The following is a 17,588-nucleotide window of genomic DNA, read 5'->3' as shown; positions in this document are numbered from 1 at the left end:
TGTGAGCAAATACTCCCAGTAACTCAATATTTCCTCACTGGTTCCCAGTTTTCCCAGTGTGTTTTTCCTTTTCTTCCACAGAAACCTTCCATACTCTGGACCCAAAGAACCAGAGCCTGATCCAGCTGTACTGTCATGTACTGGTCTGACTGGCACTGAATCAGTCCCCAGTTAAACCCCAGAGCTGATGTTCCAGCTCTTTCGTTTCTTTACAAAACAGGAAACTGGTACTTTCCAACTAAGAGTGGTGTCAGTGATATTTCTGTGCTCCAGAGCTCACGTCCTGGGGGGCTCTGGTGCTGAGGGTCAAGGGCCACGATGAGGCCACGCACAGACCAACATCAACATGTTTCTACAGTGAAATCCTGCACAGTTTCACTTCCTCACGACTCTGACACTGATCCAGATGAAACAGTCCAGACTCTGGCACAGGGTTGCAGTTTGTATCCAAATCAGAGCAGAGCTCAGAGGACAGAAACCGCCTGTAAAGGGCCTACAAAACCAGTAATGTCAGTGTTGGAGCCTGAAAATCCTCTGCTTCACACCAACACTCAGAGCCAGCAGCTGTGTGTGTGTGTGTGGGTGTGTGTGTGTATTAGAACCAATAAAAACCCTGGACACAGAGGAGTGACAGGAAAACAGGAAGTGGTTTTAGGGTGTGTCAGTGCAGACTGAGACCAGACCCGGTCCACTTGTAGGATTCTCGAAAATCCTGCAGGCCTCACAGACCAAGTGTGGTGCAGAAACCTCATCCTGGTGATAAGTAAAGCTGGAGAGAGTCCGGATCTGGGTGAGGATGGAAAGAATGAGGCCTTGGGTGGAGGGGGTGACGAAGGGCAGAAGAATGAGCTTGTTTGTCAGAGCTGGCAGCCTCAGAAACAGAAACACCCTTCCGTTGGCAGCCTTCACAATAAGAGCCCCGGAGGGTGTGACCAGCTTGTTTAACCGGATATACAAAGAAACGAATAAACGGGGATGGACAGAATAACAGGAACACATCTGAAACAGTGGCGGAGGAAAATCTGCCAACATAATTGAAATCGTCAGGACAAATCATTGTTAAAATCAAGGGCTGTCAAATGAAGCTCAGCGTGTTTATTTTGAAGGAACTAAGCGGAAGGCCTCACCTGTCTGTCTTCACGGTCTCTGGAATCCGAGCGGAGTGAACGCTCCAGTTCTTGCATCAAAGATCTGCAGCCCAAACACAGAGACTTTTACAAACTTTCCAGGACCCTCCAGAGTTTTCCAGACCCATTGTCATGTCGGGCATCGCGGCGACCCTGCAGCACCACCGGGACCAGGAGCAGGGCATCGGAACCAATAGCCAGGCGGTGAAGTACCTGAACCAGGACTACGAGACTTTGTGGCGTAGCTGCATACAGAGCGGTCAGCTGTTCCAGGACGATGCGTTCCCGGCGCTGCCCTCCTCCCTGGGCTTCAACGAGCTGGGTCCGGGCTCCTTCAAGATCCGGGGGGTGTCCTGGAAGAGACCCACGGTCAGTGAGGAGAAAACACTTTTCTACCGAGGTTTGGTACCGAATCCAGACATTCACATCACTGCTTTGTGTTGTCCTGGGGCCAGACTCCCTTAGAAAACCTTGTCCAAACTTCGCAAAGTTCTACTCATGCAAAGTCTGATTTCAGCTGAAAACTGATCTAACAAGAATCATCTTAAATCTGTTGTTTCCTGCTTCAGGGATGGTTCTGTTGTCTGTTGTTCCCATAAAATCACTGTTTTATAAGAGGTGTCTGAATTATTTTATTATTTAAATGATTTAATTATCTAAATCATTTTATTTACATTATTTAATTATGTGAATTATTCAAATGAATCTTTGGACTTGGACTTGTTTGGAAACATGTTTATGTGATGGATCGCCTCAGGATGAAAACCAGTGAGGCTGGTCAGGTGACACCACACCTGTTTTCTAACACCAGCCTCTTCCATTTTTCATTAGTTTCATTGTTTGACGGGTTACTGATGCAGGCTCTTAATGGGAGCTGTGGTTCAGTTGGGTGAGTCCCAGTAGGAGGAGAGTAATGGAGCCTCTGTGTGAATAAGTGAAGAGCATGTCAGTGGGAGCTGAGGTGTGAGCTTTTGATCCTCATAAAGACTGGATCAGTTTCAGTGAACAGACTGTCACACGTTCAGCAGCAGGAAGAAATATTCGGTAAAAGAGCTTCACTCTGATTGGCTGTGTGCATCTGTCAGTCACTGCAGTGACGAATAAAAGCCACTGGAGCAAATAAAACCAACCTGATGATGGTTCTGCTTCCTGTGCAGGAGCTGACCTCTGACCCCGAGTTCATCGTCTCAGGAGCCACGAGGACCGACATCTGTCAGGGAGCGCTGGGTGAGAACGCACACACACACCTGAGACAGAAAGTCATAGGTGAGGCTAGACATCCACCTGAGCCTGAGTAAACACATCAGTGCAGCTTCCATCGATTTCTTTTATTTATTGTTCTGCTTCCTGTTTAGTTGCTTCTACTTTAGCCTGTGTGTGACATCATCAGAAAGAGTAACCATGGTGACAGACAGGTGGACAGCAGAGAGAAACGTGGGACATTGGTGGTTCACCTGGGGACAGTTTGTGTAGTAACGAAAGAAAGAGAGAGTCCACCCAATCAGGACACAGAGTGCTGGCAGGTCACCCGTTAAAGGAGCATTGCACTGTTTTATCATCAGCAGTTTCTGTGCTGAGCCACAGTGTTTAAAATGTGGCGTTCAGGAACAGTACGACATCTCTCAGTGTCTCTCCTGCAGGTGACTGCTGGCTGCTCGCCGCCATCGCCTCCCTGACCCTCAACCAACAGGTCCTGACCCGAGTTGTCCCCCATGGACAGAGCTTCAAGAGAGGACAGTACGCTGGCATCTTCCACTTCCAGGTACACAAGCACACAGACACTGGACCAGGTAAACCAGTACACAGGGCCAGACGCACCAGCACACACCTTCTGTCTGTGTCCCTGCAGTTCTGGCAGTTCGGGGAGTGGGTGGACGTGGTGGTTGACGACCGGCTGCCGGTCAAAGATGGAGAGCTGCTGTTTGTCCACTCGGCGGAGGGGAGGGAGTTCTGGAGCGCCCTGCTGGAAAAGGCCTACGCCAAGTAAGATCATGGGTTAGGGTTTTGTTTAAAAAAGTTTAAAAGGTGTGCAATGTTGGAGAGGAAGCCCACTAAGTGATGTGCGGTTGTTGGCAGGCTGAACGGCTGTTACGAGGCTCTGTCTGGAGGAATGACCACAGAGGGCTTCGAGGATTTCACTGGAGGAATTGCTGAAGTGTACGAGCTGAGGCGACCCAATCCACATCTGTTCCACATCATCCAAAAGGCCCTGAGCCGCGGATCACTGATGGGCTGCTCCATAGACGTAAGACCAGGGGCTGGTGGGGAAACCTGGTTCAGCTTATGGGTCTGTGCTGTAGACCTCCATTAAAACTCAGCAGGGAGCCACACCGCTGACCTGGCTCACATGGTTCTTCCTCTGTGCAGATTCAACACTGGAATTACCTTTTTTAGATTTTATCTATCTTCTTTTCCAGATCACAAGCTCTGCTGAGTCGGAGGCAGTCACCTTTCAGAAGTTAGTGAAAGGCCACGCCTACTCTGTGACAGGTGCGGCAGAGGTGAGTGCTGCTGTTTCAACAGCTGGAACATGAGGTTCTGTCCCTATAATGTTGCACAAAACCCTCTGTGCTGGACTATACAATCAGAACAGGTGGTAATACCATTAAACTACATTTCCCATGAGTCTTAGAAGAAAGAATGAAATAAAAGAAGTTTAATCCTTGAACTGCAGATGTGTTCACTTGCCCAGGGCAAGCCTGTCATCCAATCAGATGCTACACTGTGATCTGTTCTCCTTTTCATTGGCTGCAGGTTGAGTACCGTGGCAGCAAGGAGAAGCTCATCCGGATCAGGAATCCCTGGGGGCAGGTGGAGTGGACCGGAGCCTGGAGTGACAAGTAGGTTCCCATTCACGGCACTAGCCAGCAGGTGAACCCGGGCGGAGACGGCCACATGCAGACAGCTTGTGTTATCGACCACAAACCTGTGGACATGCAGACTGAACTGTGGCTGGGGGTGGAAGTGGCTTTGGTTTAGTCTGGGGCGGGCCCGGTCACAGGGGCAGGGTCACATTTTGATTATTTGAGAATATTTTGTGTGTTGTTTAATGAAAACGGCGTGCACATGACGCTCGTACTTTCTGACTAAAATGTGAGATTTCTTGCTCTCAGTTCGATGCAGTGGCGTCAGGTGGGCGATGAGGACAGACAACGCCTGAGCCATCGCTCGGAGGATGGAGAGTTCTGGTAAGACTTTTTCTTTTATCTCCAGACTGCCTGGACTTTATTAGGCCCTCTGGCTGAAAAGAAACCCTGTTCTGTGTCTTCCAGGATGTCTTTCTCCGACTTCCTGCGGCAGTACTCCCGGCTGGAGATCTGTAACCTGACACCCGATGCTCTAAGTGACGACTCCATCTCTAAGTGGGCTCTGTCCAAGTTTGAGGGCAGCTGGAGGAGAGGATCCACCGCTGGAGGCTGCAGAAACTATCCTGGTGAGCGATCCTGTCAGATGTGTGTCTGGACAGTTCTCAGACCTTGAGACCGAGCCTGTTTGTTTGGATCGCAGACACATTTTGGACCAACCCTCAGTTTGTGATAAAGCTGGAGGAAGAGGATGACAACCCGGGCGACGGAGAGGTCGGCTGTAGCTTCATAGTCGGTCTGATCCAGAAGAACCGCAGACGCATGAGGAAGATGGGTCAGGACGTGCACACGATCGGCTTCGCCATCTACGAGGTGAGGAGGCTTCATCTCTAGTTAACAGGGAGTGCAGGTCTTAAGCTCTGAGACCAAAACTCTCAAGGCACTGAGGTGTTCGAGCTCCTCGTCATCTGACTCTACAACCGTCATACCCAAATCCGAGCACCTGACAATAGTCAGGTCAAAACCGGACCACAGTTGGCCCTAAACAGTCCGTGTCAGACGCAGGTCTTATTTTATTTTTATTCAGCATCTTGTATTTATGTTCCTGCCTCAGACCCAACTTTATTTTTCTATGACGATAGTTGGCTTAGATTTTTCTGTGCATGAGAAAAACTGAAGCTTGGAGGAAACATGGCAACTTTACAAAGTGAACAAACCAAGTGTGAAACGGCCTGAAAGGCTTCTGGTGTTCAGGTTCCATATTTCATTAGAACCAATGAGAGCGGAAATGTTTCGCGTTTCAGTGACAAGTGTTTTGTCTGAATCTGTTCTGTTGCAGGTTCCTAAAGAGGTACGGATGCTGACTCCGGTCCAGTGATGACCCGTCTTCAGTCTGGGGCAGGACATGATGCTGCTCAGTGTTTTCAGTCTGATTTGAAACTAACCCTCGTGTCTCTGTCAGTTCTGCGGTCAGAGGAACGTCCACCTGAACAAGAACTTCTTCGTCCGTCACGCCTCTGCTGCTCGCTCCGAAACCTTCATCAACCTGCGAGAAGTTTGCAACCGCTTCTGTCTGCCGCCCGGAGAGTACCTGGTCGTCCCGTCCACCTTCGAGCCGCACAAGGACGCAGACTTCTTTGTCCGAGTGTTTGCAGAGAAACAGGCCGACTTTCAGTAGGTTTAAACGCAGCCGGTCCGAGACTCGGCAGCTGGAGGTGGTGAAAGTGTCCAAATGTTAGATGGAAGTCTGGATTTGATAGACGGATTGTTAGAACCACTCGCTGTGTAATTTTCCATCACGGTGTAGTCATCCTGTGTCCTCCAGTTATTTTCCCATCGTCCCCTAAATACATGAACAGCTGTGAGATGACAGTATGTGCAGCTGGAGAAGTTTTATTACAGCAGCATCTAGTGGCCAGCAGAGGAAGTGCAGCTGTGTTTCTAAGGAGCTGGGAAATGTGTTTTAACACTGACATGTTGGTTTGTTCCTGCAGAGAGATGGACGACCCTGTAGAGTCCAGAGTGAAGAAGGTGAGAGAAGGATCAGGGCTGAGCTGGAGGAGTTTTATTCCTCAGTCAGCATCAGTGATGCTCAGGCTTCAGTTTAAGGCGAATGCTTTGCCTTGTTCATTCATACCTTAATGCTAATTTTGTTGATGGCTGTGTTCACATGCTAAACAGTGACGTCTGAAAACTGGATTGTGTAATAAGAACAAAGTGTTTTGCTAATAATTGAAGAGCATTGATTTAGGATCAGTGCTGGACTCGATAAACTGGGAACATTCAGAACATCTTCCTGTTTTTATCCTGATCCTGCGGTGTCAGATCGAGATTACTGAGAGCGACGTGGACGATCAGTTCAGGGGTCTGTTCACAAAGCTGGCAGGACAGGTGAGCTGCTCACTCATAACAGGTTCATCTCACCCCCTGCTGCTTGACACCCGATTCAAACCCTATCTGTGCAGGACTCTGAGATCTGTGCCTTCGAGCTGCAGAAGATCCTCAACAAGGTGGTGGCCAAACGTAAGAACGACATGATTTAAGACTCAGGTTCAGGTGTGACCAGAACTCACCTGTTCAAACAGAACTGTCTGTCTGTCTGTGGCAGGATCCGACATCAAGACCAGCGGTTTCAGCATTGCAACCTGTCGCAACATGGTCAACATGTTGGACGTATCCTTCCACCACAGAAAACACTAAACTCCTCACTAAGAACTAGGCCCTGTCCCAGTCACATTTTTGATTTACAGAATAACAATAGATGGAACAGATGAGAACAAGCATTTGTGTTTATTTGTGATTAAACTCAAACCAACAATATAAAAACAAGAACTGAAATTAATGTAACATCTGTCACTGTCTAGATCAGTCTCTTTGTAAATAAGGCCTGAAAGGACTTGAGCTACTTCCTTCTTGAATGGCATCTCCAATATAAAGAACATCACTGTTATTGTAGTATTTTCATTTCACAGTGGTTTAGTCAGGTTAAACCACCAGATGGAGCCAAAGAAACTAATCCACGTCACTGAAAACTGTTGCAGGAGAGTAAAAACCTTCAGTCAGACTAGAAGAGACTATTTTCTCTTCCTGAACTCTGCTGCAGAAAGACGGCAGCGGGAAACTGGGCCTGGTGGAGTTTAAAGTGCTGTGGACCAAGATCGATAACTACCTGGTGAGTTGCTGACGGACTTGTCTTTAAAGAACCCGGTGAGTTCACGACAATTTACAGCAGCTCACCGTCAAGTCTACACCTGAGACGACACTGTTCAAACCAAATATGCTCCTCACACCCTGATGTCGGTTGGACAGTTCATGTTAATCAGTAGTTGTGGACTTTGTGACCAGTTGTTGTCTCTATTGTGGGACAGAACATCTACCGGCAGAAGGACGTGGACAATTCTGGGACGATGAGCTGCATGGAGATGAGGACGGCTGTAGAAGAAGCTGGTAACACAAACACACCAAACACTAAAACTGGGCTTTTTATTCCTGAGAGGGCTGGCTGAGACTTTTACTGAGCGGCTCCTGCAACATTTACTTCTATTTGCACAAAACATGGCAGCACAGATCAGTTTTTTTTTTTATTCAGACCATATTTAAAGACACTGATGGAAAAGACACAAGGAGAAAAACATCTGTACAACTCACCTCTGCTGCTCCTCACAGCTGGTTTCTCTATGTTCCAGGGTTCAGACTGAACAATGCTCTCAATCAGATCCTGGTGGCTCGGTATAGCGACCCGGATCTCACCATTGACTTTGACAACTTTGTGGGCTGCTTGATTCGCCTGGAGACCATGTTCGGTGAGTCCTAACAACACTCCGGGGGTCCTGACAGAATACAACCCTTCAGACAGACGGACAGCTCCGCTCCGACTGACCTTCCTGTTTTCTCTCCACAGGCGTGTTCAACACTCTGGACAAAGACAACTCGGGAACCATTGAGCTGAACCTGATGCAGGTACGAAGTCTGTAAACTGATTTAATGAGAAGTGTTCAGAAACCTGATCCGTCGTTTTCCTGAGCACTGAAAACGTTTTCTCATTATTTCCAGACCAGGAGCTCGTAAACGTTTGTAGTGTTTATCGATCATGGTTGTTGGGTCGAACTGTGCCCTACATAAATAAATGTAGAGGTGAGTGTGTAGGATGAGTCTGGGACAGGTGATTTAATGATTTAATGTTTGTGACTCTCCTGCAGTGGCTGAAGTTGTCCATGATCTGAAGAACCGGGACCAGATCCTGACTCTGCAAACAAAGTAACTGGAACAACTGCGGCTGGTTTATATTTTATTGTAAGGATGCTGGTGTGACAGACGGTTACACCTGCATGTTTGTTTCGGTTTGTTATGTCTGACAGTAAAGCTGCCTCACCTGCCTGCCACCTGATGCCTTAACAATAAACCGACTCCTTTTATAAACATGAACCAACAAATCAAATAAAGAATCTAACAATCAGCACACGCAGTGATGTTTTTATTTCTTCTAAAACAAAGAAATGTTCAGTTCACACCTGAGCCTGATGTCCAGTGGAAGGCGACAGCTGCAGCTGTGGGCCCACAGGTTACAGTCACGATGATGTCATTGCTGTGTTTTCTGGTGGGCAAACTGCTCCGCCCACCTCAGAGCATCTGTGATGTCACTGCTGCTTCCCGTTCCCTTGGCAACCAGTGCCGAACCTCCAGCGCTCCCACCAAGATAGTGACACACCGCTACCGCCCAGTCAGAGGCTGGGAGAGACTTCGAGTCCTGAGGAGAGAATACACAGCTGATCAGATGTTCTGAACAAACAGCGCCTCCTGTCACATCACTGACAGGTGAGCCTTTCTTACCTTGGGAACCTGACAGGCACACAGAACCTTCCCAGAATGCCTCTGATGAGCGAGCAGCATCACATAACTGCGAGGGGAGGCTGAGCTCAGCTGGTTCACGGTCTTCATCACGACCTGAAACATGATGGCATTGAGCCGCTTACTTGGATCAGAAATACGTGGAACGCCCCAGGTGCTGACCATGATGACCTACCGACAGAGAGTCCGTGTCCACGCAGTCCACCAGCACTTCCCTCCTGCCGTTCTTCTCCAGCACAGCCTGAGCTCGAACCGCAGCCTGAGAAAAGCATGATGGGAAAACACCAACATGCTCAGTAGGCTGCGTTGTTGCTGCGAAACAACATCAGTCTGAGCACTGTTCACATTCAAATCCACATCCAGATCTAATAACCTAAAAACTCTGCTGCTCAGACACTGACGCAGCTGCTTGACCTGTTGCTGCCGTTAATAAGAAGCACCTTCCCTTCAGGAACGTTCTGATGTTAGAGTGTCTTGGAAGAAACAGGTTTATGGACTAAACTGATCTACAGTCACTGAGAATCAGACAAAAAGACCCAAACAAACAGCTGAGACACGAGGAAAACGCAGCAGACGCCCACGTTTCTGACCAGCCCCATCAGTGAAGGGAAGATGTGGCTTGAAGGTTCCCGTCAGTCCCACATGTTTGTGCTGCCGTCAGAAGGAATAAGTCAGTTCCATGAAGGATGAAGGTGGGCAGTCGACCATTGGAACCTTCCTCCTGATTGTTAAATAAATCTCACTGTGTTCAAACAAACTACAAAAATCCACATGTGCAGCAGGTGTAAGGTAAAGCTATTGAGACCACACGATGGCTGCAGTGTGTCAGGTGTGTGTTCACCTCTCTGGCCTCCAGTTTCCTGACGCCGGTGTTACTGGTCCTCTGCAGGGCCTTGAGTCGACCCTGCAGCTCCCTGCGTTGCCACTGGGGGATGGGGGTGTTATCCACAGCCTGAGAGACACAGCACAGGCTCAAACGGCACCTTGTATCAACACCTCACCAGATGCACTGCATTATGGGTAGTGTACCTACATCAGAGAGGACTCCGATCTCCTTGGCAAGACGTTGGGCAGAGTCAAGACTGGAGGGGGCGGAGTCTGACAGCCTGACTGACAGAGAGTCCACTTCCTGCAACAAAACCTGCCCCACCTCTCGAGCCTGAGGACGACACGCACGTCAAAGTATAGAACAGAAACTGATAAGTTGAAAATGGAAACTGAAAAAAAATTAGACTTGAAACTCGTTTCTGCTCGGTTCTTATTGTCTCTAATCTCGTTCCATAGGCCGGCCGGGTTACTGGACACAGAAACTGTGGACAAGGACTTTATAATACTGACCCGTGTGGCTTCCTGTCCCGTCACAGCGATGATCCGACTGATTCCTTTCACCTGCTGTCTCTCAGACACAATCACCAGGTCCTCGATGGCTCCAGTCTGCAGCAGGTGACTGCAAACAGACAGACAAAATCCTTTCATTGATCGTGCACATTAACACAGTTAGATCCTCATGCATCCAACTGATATCAGCTACTTTGACACAGGATAATAAAGACATGTCTGGTCGTTCAGATGACGACAGATGCCGCTGGGACACGCCCCCTCAGAGTCAGACAGGTAAACTGAACAGGTGTGTTTCAGTCTCACGTTCCACAGCAGAGCTCCACAGACGTCTGAGTGTCTGTCTGATTGTCTAGCAGCTCAGAGACCGGGACACCCACCGAGACCAGGCGAACGGGGTCAGGATACACCTGCAGACAGAAAGTCAGTCAGTCAGTCAGACAGTCGGTCGGCCAGGCAGTCGGTCGGCCAGGCAGACAGCTCACCTCATCTACAGTCCTCAGTCCTCGGATGCTCCTGGCTCTCTGTAGAGGAAGCACCTGGCTGTGGACGATCTGATTGGCTGAGATGATGTCGTTCACACACCTTTCCACCTGCTGCAGCTGAGAGACGCTCAGAGAGCCCTGAGGAGGGAAAAGAGAACCGGGTGACAAGTCCGACAGGAACGGTCAAATGTGTGTGAGGCAGCTGCTTCATGTTACACCCTGAGGTTTTTCTGCACGACTGTGTGACGCACAGAGCAGTGAGCCAGTCAGTCGGTCACATGATCCACCTTGACACTGAAGTCGAAGCGCAGGCGATCAGCTGCCACGTGAGATCCTCTCTGTTGGACCGATGAGCCCAGAACTTTCCTCAGAGCAAAGTTCAGGATGTGAGTCGCTGTGTGTTTGACCATACAGGACAACCTGTGGACCTGAGAGACCAGCAGGTGAGAGACAGGCAGGTGAGAGACAGGCAGGTGAGAGACAGGTGCGATATTAATGCGATTTTGTGACTTGAACTACATGAATAGATGTGCGGCTCTGAAAGGTTTTTCGGTTCGGGCAGTGGATCTGATCAAACACCGTCTGTCTCCAACTAAACTAAAAAACTTTTTTGTTTCCCCAACATGGTCAGTCTACCGGTGAGGGGGTAAAATCTGAAACCTCCCCCTTCCTCAGTCACACCTGTTTCTGCTTCAGCAGATGAAGCTAACCCACTTCTTCGATCTGAGTCCTGGTGTTTACCTGGTCCAGGTGTAGTTGAACTTGGTCTCCGGTCTTCAGGCTGTCAGCTGCTGTCACCTGGTGGATCACGTACCCCCCCGCCAGGACCACCTCCTCCACAGAGTACACTACATCCTGAGAGACAAGAGTCAGACCTCAGCTCACCTGAACACACAACAGGTACCCAAGATGCATTTCCCATGTCAGCTGACCTGCAGTCCGTCCCTGGTGAAGTAGCCCTGGTCATGTGACTGCCCACCCTGCTCAGAATAGAAACAGGTCTGGTCCAGAATGACTCCACAACACTGACCCCCACTGACCTCTGACACCAGAGTCTGACCATCATACAGAGCCAGAACTGTGGCGTGACATGCTGGGAACACTGGCAGGACAGACAGCACAGGTTACCTGTCTGGATTGAGCACAGGCTGTCAGGTGCGTTATCGAAACAGGTAGGACCAGTCATACCGTATCGGCCCTGTTCCAGTCTGTACTGGTATTTGAGACCGTCGTCGGTGTGTGGGACTCCAAGACGCTGCAGCTCCGCCAGGCTGAGGACGTCCAGCATCACTGGAGCTCGAACATCTGATCGCACTTCAGACGCCACCTGACGGGATCAGAGACAAGTGTGATGGCATCATTACCTGTGGGTCTTCAATTCCAGGTCCCAGCAGGTGAGACCACTTCCATTTCTTCACATGTAGCCACAGAGCGAAACAAATCTTATACTGACATCGCTCAAGGTTTCCACATTCAAAACATCAGAGTAAAGCTTCACCTTGTGACTCTCTGTGATTAGTCGGTCCAGCTCCTGCCGGTCCACCTGGACTCCCCTCTCCTCCAACATCAGGTCTACCAGGTCCAGAGGAAAACCCAGGTCTCTGTGCAGAGACCAGGCCACCGAGGCTGATGCAGTCACACACACAGACATAAGAGTCTTAAATGAGTTTGAGCTCTTGGAACTGAATGGATTAATGATCACTTTGTTGTGTTCATGGAGAAAAAAAGGGAAATTTACAGCTGAACCAACTGAAAGAGGTTTATGTGCTAATCTGTCGACTTTTGCCCTGAAGCTTCTGTTTTACATGCCACCAATAAATGAAGATCTTAAAGTTGTGCTTTAAGTTTTAAATCTGAAACAGGTTAAAGCGACTGTTAAATTAAAATAATGTTTTTTATGCAAATTAGAACCAAGTTACTTCATTTTACTTTAGTCTTGTAAATGTGTTCCTAAATGCAGATACTAAAGCCATGACTTAAATCTGACGTCCTTGTCTAAGGAAGGCCATGAAATTTGGCTGAACGCTTCAGAAACGATGTTTTTGGTTACTGGATGAATAAAGACTCAGTTTGGCTTCCTCTGCTTGTCCAGATGGCTGATGGAAATCGTAGTAACTCACCAGGGAACACGCCATGTTTGTAGTCCACTGAGTTGAGTGTGCGGAGGATGAGCCTGCTGCCCTGCTGCAGAGACGACAGGAAGTGAGCCTCGTTCTCGTTAATGATGTCCGTGACCTGAGGGAAGAACATCAGCGTCCCGATGACAACTTCCTGCTTCCTCAGCGAACGATTCATGTCTCACATTAACACTGACTGCTCAATCACGGCTTCAAACTCATTAATGATCTACAAAATGAAACCATGACGTTTACCGTCAGCAACTCACCCTGTCGGCCTCCCTGTGCAGCTCCGGGTACACGTCGCCCTGCAAACAGAAGAAAGAAGCTAAATATTATTTACAGCAGACTGTTGATGTCTCCTACATTTTCAGGATTCATCTTAAACATCATCAGTAATATGGTCTGTGAACTATTTTCATTTCTATGCCCTTCCAGCTTCTGATTGGCTGGACACACCTGATCCAGATAGCCCCTGGGTACGGCAGGGACAGCTGCATTTTGCCTTCAGGTGCTGAAGCTCTGACCACGTTTATCTTCCTCTGTGCGATTACAAACATTACTTTTAAAGCTTCCTCCTGCCCCAGAGCTTAGTAATCTGAGCACCATTTAATTATTCATTGTCCGAGCTGGTTCTGGCAGACTGGGGTACCCTCAGCTCACGTTTGGATGATGATGAATTTCTCTCAGAGAACACAGAGTTGAGTTGTGTCTTCATGTTTTAGTCCAAATCAAACCGAGTGCAGGGAACCAGAACACACGGATGAGTCAGAGCAGTTATGGGTATTTTACCAGGATGTGGCTGACAGTAGGAACCAGGCTGGCCAGTGCTCCCTGAGGAGTCTGAAGGACCTCGACACAGAACCGGACTGCCCGCCGCAAAATCCTCCTCAACACCAGCCTGACACACACACACACACACACACACGCACACACACGCGCGGTTACAAGACAGCTGATTGGCTGGGGGCTCTGTTCTCAAAGCTGATTGGATGATGACTCACTCGGCTCCTGACATGCCTGGATGGATCCCATCCGCAATGCATACCGATAAAGTCCGGATGTGGTCCGCAACCACTCGGTACGCCATGTCCACCTTCCCTACGTCTGCTGCGCCTGTCCGCCCACTGTACGGCCTCACCCTTGATATCTGAGGACATAGACATCTCCGTGACAACAGGAACATTTCCATAACAACAGGAAGATGTCAATGTAAAGTTACCTGTGTTCCCTGTGTACCTGGTGCATGTGGGGTACCAGTGTTCACAGTGTACCTGGTGCATGTGGGGTACCAGTGTTCACAGTGTACCTGGTGCATGTGGGGTACCAGTGTTCACAGTGTACCTGGTGCATGTGGGGTGCCAGTGTTCACAGTGTACCTGGTGCATGTGGGGTGCCAGTGTTCACAGTGTACCTGGTGCATGTGGGGTGCCAGTGTTCACAGTGTACCTGGTGCATGTGGGGTGCCTGTGTTCCCAGTGTACCTGGTGCATGTGGGGTACCAGTGTTCACAGTGTACCTGGTGCATGTGGGGTACCAGTGTTCACAGTGTACCTGGTGCATGTGGGGTACCAGTGTTCCCAGTGTACCTGGTGCATGTGGGGTACCAGTGTTCACAGTGTACCTGGTGCATGTGGGGTACCAGTGTTCCCAGTGTACCTGGTGCATGTGGGGTACCAGTGTTCCCAGTGTACCTGGTGCATGTGGGGTACCAGTGTTCACAGTGTACCTGGTGCATGTGGGGTACCAGTGTTCACAGTGTACCTGGTGCATGTGGGGTACCAGTGTTCACAGTGTACCTGGTGCATGTGGGGTACCAGTGTTCACAGTGTACCTGGTGCATGTGGGGTACCTGTGTTCACAGTGTACCTGGTGCATGTGGGGTGCCTGTGTTCACAGTGTACCTGGTGCATGTGGGGTACCAGTGTTCACAGTGTACCTGGTGCATGTGGGGTGCCTGTGTTCACAGTGTACCTGGTGCATGTGGGGTACCAGTGTTCACAGTGTACCTGGTGCATGTGGGGTACCAGTGTTCCCAGTGTACCTGGTGCATGTGGGGTACCAGTGTTCCCAGTGTACCTGGTGCATGTCGGGTACCAGTGTTCCCAGTGTACCTGGTGCATGTGGGGTACCAGTGTTCACAGTGTACCTGGTGCATGTGGGGTACCAGTGTTCACAGTGTACCTGGTGCATGTGGGGTACCAGTGTTCCCAGTGCACCTGGTGCATGTGGGGTACCTGTGTTCACAGTGTACCTGGTGCATGTGGGGTACCAGTGTTCCCAGTGTACCTGGTGCATGTGGGGTACCTGTGTTTCCAGCGTACCTGGTGGATGGCGTGCAGCAGTGGGGTGAACAGGTCTGTATCGTAGTTTGATCTTTTTCCCTGCAGGATGTTCACCAGTCTCTCCAGTCCCATCCCAGTATCCACACTGAACTGGGGCAGCAGCAGCAGACTCTGGTCGACCTCCCTGGTAACATGCACAGATTGAAAGACCACCTGTCATACTGGGAGCTGACCAGTATGGCCAGCAGACTAACTACCATGTGTCAGATAATGGTTTAATGTGGACTGAACTGGTGTTCTGGTGTACTGTTTTGTACTGGTTCTGGTGGGTATATCAACCTGTTGTATTGCATGAAGACCAGGTTCCAGATCTCTACCACATCAGGACTGTCAGTGTTGACAAGTGTTGCAGCATCTCGTCCCCCGATATGGTCGTAGTGGATCTCAGTGCAGGGACCACAGGGGCCCGAGTCCCCCATCTCCCAGAAGTTCTCCTTGAGTCCAAAGGGCAGGAGGCGTCTGGGAGGGACCCTGAGGAGGACAGGAGGGTCAGCAGATGAGAACACCTCAGTGTGATCCAGACTTTGGTCTAAAACCTTTGGTTCATGAAATATAAAACCTGCATCACAACCACAGCTGATCAGTAGTAGTTTTTGGACAACAATGGAGGTCTACGGCACAGAACGATAAGCTGGACCAGGTTTTGGATTCACACACATTAAGCTGAGGAGACCACATTTAGTTATGAGCCTCACCCAGAACTTTCCAGACCCAGACCCACCCAATGTCCAACCAGATTTGACGAGTCTCCTCGTCGGCAGGTAAACCTGATGCAGCGTCTCCAGCAAAATACGACACATACAGTCTGTCCGCAGGTATCCCATAATGCTCTGTGAGGAGGCTCCACGCCATTCGACACGCCTCCTCCTGAAAACACACACGGACATCTGCATTACTGTGATGCTGAACACACTGCCCCCCCATGCAAACAGGAAGCTCCCTGCTGACCTTGAAGTAGTCTCCAAACGACCAGTTGCCAAGCATCTCAAAGAAGGTGTGGTGGGTCAGGTCTCGGCCCACGTCCTCCAGGTCGTTGTGTTTGCCTCCAGCTCGGACACACTTCTGACTGTTGGTCACTCTGCGGTATGAAGCCATCTCGCTGCGGGGGTCCGCCGTGCCCAGGAGGATCGGCTTGAACTGAAACACACTGCAGACTGTCAGCAGCTGCACAGGAGGAACCTCACAAATCAGATCCCCGCTGATCCAGAACTCTGCTGCCCGGTCCAGGACCAGAAGGTTCACAACCAGTGATTCACGCCCGGTGTAAAGTCTGGAAAAGGTGGTTTGACTGCAGCCGATTGGTCAGACCAGAGAAGGAGGCAGAACCACCAGGTCTGTGCTATTTATTATTTAATCTTTTCTAAAACGTGTGTTACTCTACAACTTTAAGTGAAAAAATCTTTGCAGAATCATTTTCATTTCAGGTAGAGAGTCAGGTACAGAGTCTGTGTGTCCACCTGTTCATCAGACCCATGTCAGGGTAGAGACCTGGACGGAGAAAACCCGCTTCTCTCACAAATTGAAAAAAGTCTGTACAAAGTGAAACTGGAGTCTGAGCACAAGTTCAGACCTTTGGGGGTTTTCTAAGCAGACTCCGACTCTTATTTTGAAATCGGCGGGTAACAACAGTTACCGAACCTCTGCCGCAGGTGAAAACACCGGGCCACACCGGACCGGGGTACACTGACCTGATTCATACCGGCGTTCACGAACAGAAGACTGGGATCCCCTCGGGGCCGAACCGGGGATGATGGGACCAGCAGGTGTCCGTGCTCCTTCCGGAAGAAGTCCAGGAAGGTGCCGCGGACCCGGGCGGCGGGCAGTTCCGGAGCAGAGCCGCGGTAGGAGCGCGCTGAGCGGGCAGAGAGAAGGCCCAGAGCCCCGCTGAGCGGCCGGGGCCTCCGGAGGATCAGTGTGAACATCTGGACCAGAGACTCAGCTCAGACCCTGGTAGACCCCGAGACAGACCGAACCTGGACCATGGTGACCCTGACTACAGCTTGTAATACGCATGCGCACTCTGGGCTCATCTTCTTCTGATGACATGACGTTAAACTGGAGAGCTCTGCCGCCACCTGCTGTTCACACCGCACAGTCCTCCGATCAATGAGCCGCTGTATTGATCCATGTTGATTAGGAGGCTCAGTCTGGTCTGATGGTTCAGTGACACAAAAGCCAAAATAACAAACACAGTACAATGAAAACTAGTAACCGATACTGCCACTACTACCTATAATACTACCTATAATACTACTACTATTAATAACCCTAACAATGAGACAAATACTGAACCTTTTACTGCAGTACTTGTATCTGACCCCTGCAGTTACTGGACACAGAATATATTCAGTGTATTAAACCTGTTGTATTGTCACATATACTCAGTGTTTGCCCAGAAACAAACTGGGAACCAGTGTCACTGAAGCAGCAGCTGAACTGGTGTTTTCTATTTTCTTCAGCCTGGTGACAACAGTCTGACTGTAAATAGAGAAAATGAAAACATTTAAGAAAATGAAACATTTAT

At 49.6% G+C, this 17,588-nt stretch overlaps 2 protein-coding genes across 5 annotated transcripts; one reads left to right on the top strand and one right to left on the bottom strand.

Moving 5' to 3' along the window:
- Positions 1–660: 660 nt before the first annotated feature.
- Positions 661–8,387, top strand: LOC113140155 (calpain-2 catalytic subunit-like). The gene is made up of 21 exons (XM_026323906.2): positions 661–1,496; positions 2,285–2,354; positions 2,768–2,889; positions 2,977–3,110; positions 3,204–3,372; positions 3,545–3,628; positions 3,882–3,967; positions 4,241–4,315; positions 4,400–4,560; positions 4,635–4,804; positions 5,271–5,282; positions 5,394–5,605; positions 5,926–5,962; positions 6,257–6,322; positions 6,397–6,454; positions 6,540–6,604; positions 7,035–7,103; positions 7,300–7,378; positions 7,618–7,734; positions 7,833–7,891; positions 8,131–8,387. Exons 1-21 carry the CDS (start codon positions 1,260–1,262, stop codon positions 8,152–8,154), a joined length of 2,106 nt encoding a protein of 701 aa, XP_026179691.1. The 5' UTR covers positions 661–1,259; the 3' UTR covers positions 8,155–8,387.
- Positions 8,388–8,389: 2 nt separating this feature from the next.
- On the bottom strand, positions 8,390–17,087 carry aars2 (alanyl-tRNA synthetase 2, mitochondrial (putative)). 4 transcript variants are annotated; one of them, XM_026323901.1, is made up of 22 exons: positions 16,753–17,087; positions 16,013–16,201; positions 15,786–15,931; positions 15,344–15,535; positions 15,044–15,188; positions 13,724–13,869; positions 13,512–13,620; positions 12,989–13,027; positions 12,723–12,837; positions 12,101–12,228; positions 11,791–11,929; positions 11,535–11,704; positions 11,344–11,457; positions 10,890–11,030; positions 10,603–10,740; positions 10,424–10,527; positions 10,118–10,226; positions 9,813–9,938; positions 9,621–9,731; positions 8,955–9,038; positions 8,762–8,875; positions 8,390–8,678 (listed from the first exon to the last, which is right to left on the bottom strand). In XM_026323901.1, the coding sequence occupies exons 1-22, from the start codon at positions 16,984–16,986 to the stop codon at positions 8,511–8,513; spliced, it is 2,961 nt and encodes a 986-aa protein (XP_026179686.1). In that variant the 5' UTR covers positions 16,987–17,087; the 3' UTR covers positions 8,390–8,510. The 4 variants fall into 4 exon arrangements, with proteins under 4 accessions (XP_026179686.1, XP_026179689.1, XP_026179688.1 ...); XM_026323904.1 differs by lacking the exons at positions 13,512–13,620; positions 13,724–13,869; XM_026323903.1 differs by lacking the exons at positions 8,390–8,678; positions 8,762–8,875; positions 8,955–9,038 and adding an exon at positions 9,050–9,500.
- Between the last annotated feature and the right edge of the window lie 501 nt (positions 17,088–17,588).

The sequence above is a fragment of the Mastacembelus armatus genome, unplaced genomic scaffold, assembly GCF_900324485.2.
Source record: "Mastacembelus armatus unplaced genomic scaffold, fMasArm1.2, whole genome shotgun sequence".
In the NCBI taxonomy this organism is placed as follows: domain Eukaryota; kingdom Metazoa; phylum Chordata; class Actinopteri; order Synbranchiformes; family Mastacembelidae; genus Mastacembelus; species Mastacembelus armatus.
The sequence above is the reverse complement of the archived record's forward strand: the minus strand, read 5'-3'. Positions and strand labels throughout refer to the sequence as shown.